This window comes from Papio anubis, chromosome 14, assembly GCF_008728515.1.
Source record: "Papio anubis isolate 15944 chromosome 14, Panubis1.0, whole genome shotgun sequence".
NCBI lineage: Eukaryota > Metazoa > Chordata > Mammalia > Primates > Cercopithecidae > Papio > Papio anubis.
Window position 1 is genome coordinate 11,612,348 of NC_044989.1, and position 10,829 is coordinate 11,623,176.

Consider the following 10,829-nt stretch of genomic DNA (forward strand, 5'->3'; position numbering starts at 1 on the left):
CCCACATGTATTAGGTATTTGTCCTAATGCTCTCCCTCCCCTTGCCCTCTCACCCCCTGATAGGCCCCGATATGTGATGTTCCCCTCCCTGTGTCCATGTGTTCTCATTGTTCAACTCCCACTTATGAGTGAGAACACGCAGTGTTTGGTTTTCTGTTCCTGTGTTAGTTTGCTGAGAATGATGGCTTCCAGCTTCATCCACATCCCTGCAAAGGACATGAGCTCATTCTTTTTTATGGCTGCATAGTATTCCGTGGTGTATATGTGCCACATTTTCTTTATCCAGTCTATCATTGATGGGTACACAAATGACCTTCCTTAGCACAACTCTTGGACTGGGTGCAGTTGTGATTCTACTGCTAGGTTTTGAATTAGAATGAAGGAGGGGAATGTGGTGGGTGGATATGTGTGTGGTGCAGTGGGCAGAAAAAAGCCCTCAGCACAGGATGGTGATCACTTAGCCTTTGTCAGGAGTGCTGTGGGGATCTTTTCCCAGTTCATAGCTTTTGATGAAAATAAACTTAGTTTTATGTCATTGAGTGTATTGTTTCCTCTGTAGTTGTGCTTTTTGTGTATTACCAAAGTCTTCTCTGACCTGTGGGCATGAAGACAATCCTGTATTTTATCTGAAGGTGTTGCTTTCACATTTGGGTCTATAATCCACTAAGAATGGATTTATTTAGGTAGAATGAGGTGCGGGTGCAATTTAATCTTTTTTTCCTACATGGATATTCATTTGTCCCAGCACCACGTGCTAAAAAGACTGCCCTGTCCTTGCTGCTCCGAGATGCCATTGTGGTCATAAAGCAAGCATCTGTGAATGTGTGGTTCTGTTTTGGGGCTTTCTGTTTTGTTCCACTGGCAAAGGCCTGGACGAATTGGCCAAGGCCACAGTGTCCTGTCTCCCACAGCTCAGAAGCTCCTCACCTTCCCAGCATTGGAAGTGCTAGGCCTGGCTTTCTGCTCGTTTGCGTAGCTTCTAGACTCAAATTGCATCAAAACACCCAAGACTCTGTTATGAGTTTGACTGAAATTGCAGCGAATCTGTAGAGCAATTTAGGAAGACTTAATATCTCAAAATTATATCGGATCTTCCAATCCAAGAGTATAGTCTATTTCTTCATTTGTGTAGGTCTTTCCTAATGTATTTTAGTAAAGTTTTATAATTTTAGCCATAAAGGTCTGGCACATCTTATGTTAGGTTTATTTCTAGACATTTTATATTTTAAAATTTAATTTAAAATACTGTTTACACAATGACCTTTTCTACTTGTTTCAGATGCATGAAAATGTGATTAGTTTTTGTACATTGATTTTTTTTTTGTACATTGACTTGTTAATCTTATTAGAGCCTTTTTAATTCTGGTAATTCATGTGTAGGTTCAGCTTTTTAATGTGCATATTTGTTTTTTGTGATGACAATTTTTCCTCCTAATTCTCTCTAATATATATAACTTTTATTTATTTTTCTTACGTTATTGCATTTGATAGAGCAGGCAGTACAGCAGTGAATTGCCGTGGTGATACAGACCATCATTATTTCACTGTTAAGAAGATGTTCACTCTAGGTTTTTTAGCATTCCCTTCCATTCCTGGTTGGAGTTATCATCTGGATTAGATGTTAACTTGTATCAAATCATCTTTTTAAATTTAAATATTTTAAAAAATGAATTTGAAGTTGGGAGGGATTTGTATCTGTTGAGATGATCATGTTTTTCTCTTTTAACCTTGATAATGTTATATTATATTGATTTTAAATATTAAATTGCGATTTCATTCCTGGAATAAACCCAGCTTTTATACACTGCTACAATTTGTGCATACACGCACACATACACACACACGTGTGTGTGTATATATATGTGTGTGTATTTCAGAATTTTTGCACTTATATTCCAAATAAGATTGGTCCATACTTTGCCCATACTTTTCTTTTTTAGGTTTTGTTTTTAAGGTTATGCTAGCCTCATCGAATTAATTTAGAGATGTTCCTTTTTGTTTTTATGCTCTGTCATTCTTTGTTTCCTGGGTGACCAGGAGAACTCTTGGTGAAATGGCTCATCCTTGGTGTTTTCTTTGTAGAAAGACTTGAAAGTATGGGTTTACTTTCTATCTCGCGCTTTTCTGGGATGTCTGAACTGCCTGACACACACTAAACTTTTGAAGATTTGAGTTTTCTTAGTGTTGTGGCAGCTTTGTCAGCTAAAAACAGTTTGATGCTAAAGGAAGCTTAGCCTCTCATGTTAATCTATTATTTATTTGTTTAACAGAGAAGTGATTGAAAAGAAGCCAGAAAAGTTTAAAGTCCAGTGTTTGACAGACATCAAAAACCTGTTTTTCCCCAATACAGAACCCTTTTATGCTGCTTTTGGAAACCGACCGGCTGTAAGTAGTAGATTGGGTATGGAAAAACCCTTGAAATGACTGTCTTTTCTGGTTGCTGTCATCTGAAAGCCCTATCCTAGAACTATATGTAGAGTCAGATTCTCATCCCAGAAGCAGTAGCCTGGTGAAGAGCCACTTGCCTACATCTAAAGGGAAGGGGATTACAAATTGTCTTATGGCCTCCAGGGTTCTTTGGAGGTTGGCAGGTGGGTCAAAGCTTGAGATGTGGGACTTAAAACTCCAAATTCCAAATTATTCATTAAAGCAGTAAAGCGGAACATTTAATCGGATTAGGTTCTTTCTACCAGAAGGGAACCGCAAAATTAGTCCTAACCATGATGGTGAATTCAGCATCTCACGTCTAGTGTTGTCTCGTATCATGAAAGAAGCGCTTTGAGATTTTGCACGTATGCCCAAATTTACTAGAAAGCGAAGTATTCTAGAGAATGTAGTTGGGTACTAACTGCTCCATCGGAAAGTCCTACTTTTGAAAGTTATGGGAGATTTTCATGAAGTAGGAATATGGGTCAGAGAATAACCTGAAGGAATGTTAGAATTGCGCGACGTGATAGGTTGTCTTTTCTTTAACTCAGTCCTTGAACAGATGAGGGAGTTGAGGCCCAGAGAGCAAAACTAATTGAACAGTTTCCCATCAAAGGGTATTCTTTCCCTGCACCACTTTGAGGTAGAGCTCTGGTTAACGAAAATGTGATATTTCATCAAATCAGAAATACCATGGACTTGTTTTTACAATGAACTCTTTTTTTCGAATGAACACTTTAAATCACCTTTTCCACATATAGGATGTGTATTCATACAAGCAAGTAGGAGTGTCTTTGAATAGAATATTTACCGTCAACCCTAAAGGAGAGCTGGTACAGGAACATGCGAAGACCAACATCTCATCGTGAGTATTGTACATGTTTTATGTGATTATTATATCAGTACCATTATCTTAAAATGGCGCTTCCCAGTTCGTGGTGTACCTCTTCCCCTTTGCTGCCTGGATGTTAATCTCTAATTCTTATAATGAAGAAATGTATTTCAACTCCTTGTATTTTGTCCAAAACATAATTTTTAGATAGCTGGCATTGAATCAGATCCCCTCTGGGTCTAAAATTTAAACTCGTGGTTAAATTCTGCTACAGAATGGAATTGAATGAATTTGAAAACTAGTAGTTTAGATTTGCCAAGTTAGGTTTGAAAGCCTAGAATGTGAATGAGAAATGTAACCAAACTGAAATATGTGAAGCTATATTTAAAGATGAGGAACTGTATATCTCTTCACATACCAAATGTTTCTTACCAGAGACATTGCTGTGTAATTGTTAAGAATTCCCCTCATATTTTTTGGTCAAAGCCCAGTTTTCCTGAGTCAGTGGGCTAAATGGGATTACTCTTTCTAATGAGGCATGCTTGTGTACTTAGAATCACTCTTGACTTTATCCTGCCCCCGTCGGGTTCCTAACTTCTTAGAATGGAGAGCACTTCCTCATTCCATGTTGTTGGGAGGTGGGCCCACTGGGTGACGTCAGCCCAGGCAGACCCTTGTCTTCCTGCCTTGTCCATTCCAGAGACTACACCTCTTCTGGTCTTGTCTGTGCAGACCTGGAAAAGAGCCTCTGGCAGATTGGGTGCGGTGGCTCACGCCTGTAATCCCAGTACTTTGGGAGGCCGAGGCAGGCGGATCACCTGAGATTGGGAGTTCGAGACCAGCCTCACCAACATGGGGAAACCCTGTCTCTACTAAAAATAGAAAAATTAGCTGGGTGTGGTGGTGCATGCCTGTAATCCCAGCTACTCAGGAGGCTGAGGCAGGAGAATCGCTTGAACCTGGGAGGCGGAGGTTGCTGTGAGCCTAGATCACGCCGTTGCACTCCAGCCTGGGCAACAGAGCTAGACTCCATCTCCAAAAAAAAAAAAAAAAAAAAAGCCTCTAGCCTTAGAGACCCCAGAGAGCCCAAGGGGGTCCTCTTTATCTGGAGGAGTTAGACTGGGGGAATTTGGTTCTAGGAGATTCCTATGGATTGGTTTTCTCCGTGTAGCTCCTGTGATTTTAGATAGATAGAGAGCTAAGTTCCCTCTAGGGCAGAGTTTTACTTTCAAGATGGTCCTTGTACCAGTTGGATTCTAATTGAGTGTCAGAGAACTGAGGGCAGTTCTAGACTAACAGGAGTCCTGGGGCTGCCCCACAAGACTCCTCTAACCCTACAGTCATGCCAGTACCCAAGCAGTCCTCAAGGTTTGTGCAGAGAGGGGAGGATGGAGCCAAGGCCCTGTTCCCTCCTGTAGAAGGCGAGTCAGTGTCAGGCTGCTTCCTGATTGGCAGAAAAACAGGAGGAACTTGATTCCTTTCTTAACCCTTCCTTGCAGTTTCTGCTGCCTCCTCTATTCTAAGTGGCTGACTGTGACAATGTCTTGTTCTTGCTCCCCCCTCATTCCCCAGGCTGGAGAGGACCTAGTGGGTTTCTGTTTAGGATCTGTGTTAGTCTGTTTTCAGGCTGCTAATAAAGACAGGGACCCAAGGCTGGGTAATTTATACAGGAAAAAGGATTTAGGCCGGGCGCGGTGGCTCACGCCTGTAATCCCAGCACTTTGGGAGGCTGAGGCAGGTGGATCACCTGAGGTCAGGAGCTCAAGACCCGCGTGACCAACACGGTGAAACCTCATCTCTACTAGAAATACAAAAAAAAAAAAAAAAAATTAGCCGGACATGGCAGCTTGCACCTGTAGTCCCAGCTACTTGGGAGGCGAAGGCAGGAGAATCACTTGAACCCGGGAGGCGGAGGTTGCAGTGAGCCAAGATCGCGCTACTGCCCTCCAGCCTGGGTGACAGAGTGAGACTACATCTTAAAAAAAAAAAAAAAAAAAGGGGAGGCCTCACCATCGTGGTCAAAGGCAAGGAGGATCAAGTCATGTCTTACATGGATGGCAGCAGGCAGAAAGAGAGCTCGTGCAGGGAAACTCCCCCTTATAAAACCATCAGATCTCATGCGACTTATTCACTATCACGGGAACAGCCTGGGAAACACCTGCCTCCACGATTCAGTTAATTTCCACTGAGTCCCTCCCACAACACGTGGGAATTTAAGATGAGATTTGGGTGGGGACACAGCCAAACGTATCAGGATCAAAAAGAACTTTCAACCAATGAGACACTGTCCAGGAATGGGAACGTGGCAGGTCTTGCCATGAGGTGCATGGAAAAGGGACTCCAGCGTCTGAGAGGGTTTGGCTAGGTGGCCTCTGAGGTCACTGCATGGATGGAGGCTCGGAGGGTAAAATGCACACCTCGCTCGAGGCTTGGCCTGGGGTGGAGCTCTGCAGACTTTACTCATTGCCAGGGGATGTTGTCGTTTTACACCTGGACTGAGGTGGGGCTGTTCCTGTGAGAGAGTAAATCTCCTCCCCCAGGGAGCTTACTTTTCTCTGGCACTGAACTTGGTATAGCTATTTCTGAGCCAAGTAGGTGCTTGTCGTTTAGAACTGGGACGGTCATCTGAAACGTCTTCAGATGGATGGGGCCACACAGAGGGAGGAGCTCAGTTCTCTCTCCCTTTCGTTTGTGAGCGTCTGTGCATAAGCTCTGCCTGCTCCGGAGGAGCCCTGCGCGTGGAGGTCGGTCTGGGGCAGGCGCGCAGATGACACTCGGCCTGGCCGCTCAGAGAGTGTGAGAGTGGGTTTGGTTCCAGTGCCCGCCGCAGCCTTGCAGTCAAGCCTGCAGGGAGGGGCCCTCCTGCCGCAGCCACAAACCTCAGACAAATAAGCCTTAAAGCCGGGAGGTATTTTAAAAATCTGTCTGTTTGTTTGAATCCCCAGGAAAGACGTAACTCTTGGTTTTATATTAGGAGACATCGTTTTTCCATTTTGTGCAAGCACACTGTTTCTCAAAAGTCCTTTGGAGGTCCTTTATTAAATAGACACACTCAGCCTCATTTAATACATTATTTTATACTTCAGAACATGCAATTTAGGTTCTTAGCAATTTGGAACTAGACAGGGATCAGTGACTGTCAAGGAGGAATCTGGGGATGGCTGGCAGAGGACTGGGTGTGCCAGAATCTCAGTTGGGAGGTGCCTGGAGGTCTGAACATGCATATTCAATATAGCAACTTTCTTTTCATAGTATAAGCCACAGAAACTAACATGCAACATATTTTTGGGCATGCAAATAAAAAGAGAGCAAGAGAACGTTGTAGGAAGCATTGGGAAGCCCTGCTCTAATTCACCTCCACACACTATAAAGATGAAGGGCGCTGAGAGGGCAAGAGAATTGTCCAAGGTTACAGCAAGCAGGAGAGCCCAGGTCTCTTGACCGTCATGCCAGCTGGGGCTTTTTTCTCTAAGATGTGTTCATAATTTGTCGCTTAGATACATGTGAGCACCCAGTAGACATTATTTTAATGTTGCATATGTTATTTTATTTAATTAACCTTAAAACTGTGGCCTAGTTTTTCTTTTCCTCCCTTTACAGTGGAGGAAATTGGCTTAGATAGATTATGCCATTTGCCCAAGATCGCGCAGCTAGTAAATGGCAGAGCTGAATGTCAAATTAATGTCTCTTTAACCCCAGGACCCAGCTCCTTTTCACTGCGCAATGAAGCAATCTCTGTCTGGTGCTCCAAAGATGTGCCTTGTTTGTGATTCTTCCCCCGATGTCCCATATGTGACCCCTGCAGCAGGTGCTATCCCTTGGTCATGCTGACTTCCTCCTGCCGTCTTTTGCTTGGCTGTCTCCCCTTCACCTGTCCTTCAAGTGAAGTCGGGTCCCACCCACCTCTTCCCCAGAGCCTTCTCTGATGCCTCCTTTGTATACTCTTCGTTTTTATCTCTCATTTTCAATTAATCGATAACAAATTATTCTAGAATGGCCTCAGTCATGTCAATAAGTAGGCTGTCTGCTCCTTGAGGTTGTAGATCTCTCTTGACTTCTACCTGTAGCCCCTGGGTGCAGAGCTGGTGTCACTCAGTGGCAGTGACAATGTCCCTTTCCTTCCAGGTATGTGAGACTCTGTGAAGTAGTTGACCACGTTTTCCCGTTGCTGAAAAGAAGCCATTCTTCAGACTTTCCCTGTTCGGATACCTTCAGTAACTTCACCTTTTGGAGAGAGCCACTGCCACCTTTTGAAAACCAGGACATTCATTCTGCCTCCGCGTAAAATGTCCCAAGCAGCCTCTTGCCAGCAGTGCAGAGCCTGGTTGTCACCCATTAAAGGATAAACCTCCCGGGAGTGCACAGCTCCACCTGGGAGCCTGGCGCGTCGTCATTGGCCTGACAGCAGAGAGAAGTGAGAAGCATTTCTCCTCTGCCCCACCCTGGGGCTGACATTTCTAAGCAAGTGGGAAGGGAGCACTTTCTAGGCGAAAAGTTGGGCGCATTTGTACCGTGAAAAGCATTCCTCAGTTGTGGCTTAATGCCAGTTACGATGCTGCCTTTCCGTCCTGCCCCAGCAAGTAGCTATTGGTTCACGTGCAGTTTGGGGCTGTGAAACCTAGGCAGAGGGTGGCTGTCTGAGGGCTGTCCCTGCCTAGGACAGGGTCAGTCAAGGAATGCCAGATAGGCACGGTTTTTGGCAAAGTAGGGGGTGCGTTTCCATTATAGCAATGTTAGTGCCACCACCTTCTGAATACAGTGGGGAGGGCTGTGAAGGCTCATGTGACCTGGATCTGAGGTCTCTGATAGAAATCCGGACGTCACTGGGTCCAGGCCTGGCCTCAGACTTGGCCTCGTGGATGGGCCCCTTACAGTATTTGCTGACTAGTCTCATTTTTAGGTGATAAGTTTTTCTTTAATTCCTTTTGTTAAAGATAGTCTATTTAATTGGCAAAAGTTTTTGTGGCTCAAGGCTGGAATATTTATGCCTTAATGTATCTATGGCAGATATTTTATTTAGAATGCGCTTCATCTAGCTCATGGTAACTTTGCAACGCCTTAGATTAAAATGATAGTAAATATTACTAAGGCAGTATTTTGAATGAGTTCGACACTGCCAGCTTCCTTCCATCCAGCAAGGTGGTGCTGACTATGTGGACTTGAGCGCACTTATGCCAAATGATAATGATAACTGATTTCTATTGAGAGCTCTCCAAAGAAACTGGTTGGTTTTAAGAAAATAGTTTCAAGAAGTTAAACTGTATTCTTTTAGATATTATTTATTGTTTTACTCTGATTAGGTTACTGTGGTAGGCATTTTAGTCATATTCTTTCTATACCACTCTCATTAATATATTAAAAAGATGTATGTGTTAGACTATCCAAAGGGCCTTATTCTCTCTTTCTCATAGACTGATCTTCTTTTGGGATTTATGAGTCATTTATTTTCCTTAGCTTTTTCCACTCAAGTTAAGGGCAAGTGAAAAAGTAATAATTTGAGTGGCATTCTTTAAGCTGACAGAATGTGATTCTTTTACTTGTTTATTACACTGGCTTGTGGACAGAACGGTTTGAAAAGTGAAAGAATTATTTTGGTAAAAGATTTTGCTTTACTTTTCGAAGCATTATTTTTTTAAAGAGTGTTTTACTCCAATGATTGAAACATTTTCCTATTTAAATTTCCTAGTTAGAATCACAGGAGGCAAAAAATGGAACAGTTGAATGAAATTTTACTCTTTCTGTGAAAGAAAATCCAGAGTTTTTGCCTCCGTTGTAGTTGGTGGGCCCTGTTAGCATTGGATGCCTTTGCCAAATGGTTCGTGTGGACACACAAAGGCAAACATAGATCTGCCATCGATTGCAGATTTCTGTAGAAACACGGATGTGCATGTGCAGATTCCTTTTGGAGATATTAAAAATAATTAAAAATAGTCCTGCCTGAGGTTGCAGTGAGCTGAGAGCGCGCTACTGCACTCCAGCCTGGGTGACAGTGTAAGAATCCGTGTCCAAAAAAAAAAAAAAAAAAAAAAATTGGCCTGCCTTAACTAACTTCTCTGCACCTGTTCACTAGTAACCTAAAGAGGCTATATTCATTCTTTATGCAATGAGGGTATTTGAGTGAATTTTAACTGCTCTGAACTAAGTATAAGCTCATGGGCCTGCGAAGGTGCACACAGTTTCTCCTTTGCACCTGGGAGGAACTTTGGCTGTGAGAATGGGGGGACGTATCCCCCATGCAGTTCGCAGTCGGGCAACCCTCTGCCCCAGCACACTCTGCAGGCAGAGTTTTCAGAGCGTGCAATTTTGGACCCCGAATTTTGATGTACCTTAAACTTCCACATCACTGCACCCTGAAACAGAGCATGCCTTCCAGAAAGTCACACTCTCAGATCTGTGTCAAGTTCAATGTGAGCCCTGGCAAGGCTGGCATATTAACACCTGCCTTCTGGCTTCTGAAAGTGAGATTTCTATATGGGCTGCACTCACGCATTTGCAAGTTGGTTTATCTTTGTGTCCATGACTATAACCCAGTGATGCTGAGGTCATGTGCTGGGATGCTGTGTTTGGACCACACATTTCAAAGTTGCCCTATGGAAATGAATCCCACTTAGTGACACGTCATCAGATGTTTGTCACATGTGATGAAGAAAAATATGTATACCTGGCATAGAGAAAAATATATACCTGGTACATTGGAGAAAAATAATTACACTTTCAAAGAGAATTCCCTTTGCAGTTTTATGTTTGGATCACCACTGTAAGCACATTTTATTTACATTTGATCTGCATTTGTATATGCTGGTGCAACGATAAAAATCACTGTGATACTTCATTGTGTTATACTGGATGCAAAGCTAGAAAATATTGCAATAAATGAGACCGATGAAAGACTTCTCTGAAAATCAGGTGTGTGAATTTAAAATAATTTTTGGGAAGTTACTCAGTTGTTGATTTTTCTGGGGTGTGTTATCAAGCATATTCTAAAAAAAATCTTCAGGCTATGAATTGTTCACTATTCGGAATACATGTTTGTCCTGATGTTTTAGATTTAAATGGGTAAAAGACCAACCTTCTCTATGCACTTGGGAGGGATGGGAGAGATGAAAAGAGACGAGAAGGCTGTACCCGGGATCCCTGCCTGCCCTGGTGGGATGATTCAGGAGGAGGGAGGTTTCAGTCAAGTGAATTTCATGAAGTGCCTCCCAGGGCCTGACCTAGAATCGTGTTTAGCCCATGGGGGTTCCCCAGCCTCACATCTGCTGTCCTCATTTTTTCGACTCTTCTCTGCGGTGAACCCCAGATTCATTTTTCATTTTGAATGAATCAAAATCCTTGACTAGTGCAATCATATAAGCTGAAAACTGTCATAATTCCTATTGATTTTACATGTGGACGTGGCTGGAGACTTCCTATTGATTTACCTGCGTCAGCCTAAGCGTTTTTGGAATAAATGGAAAAGTATTGGCTCCCTAAATGCAACATAGCTGGTTAAGATACTAGGCTGAATTCCTAACGAAGCCCAAATCCAAACGGTTCATCTCTAGGTGCCTGTAGAAGTAATGCTTTTGCG

At 43.0% G+C, this 10,829-nt stretch overlaps 1 protein-coding gene across 12 annotated transcripts in view; it reads left to right on the top strand.

Annotated features, from left to right (window-relative positions):
* Positions 1-10,161, top strand: part of LPIN1 (lipin 1) — a 142,584-nt gene extending 132,423 nt beyond the window's left edge. For 9 of the 12 annotated variants that reach the window (XM_003908290.4, XM_009183706.4, XM_021924586.2 and 6 more), the window contains 3 exons: positions 2,271-2,385; positions 3,189-3,292; positions 7,385-7,636. In XM_003908290.4, the coding sequence (XP_003908339.1) occupies positions 2,271-2,385; positions 3,189-3,292; positions 7,385-7,544 (379 nt within the window). In that variant the 3' untranslated portion in view covers positions 7,545-7,636. Of the gene's footprint in view, positions 1-2,270; positions 2,386-3,188; positions 3,293-7,384 lie in introns of all 12 variants that reach the window. The other 3 variants (XM_021924585.2, XM_009183712.4, XM_031654935.1) reach the window with 2 other exon arrangements.
* The last annotated feature ends 668 nt before the right edge of the window (positions 10,162-10,829 follow it).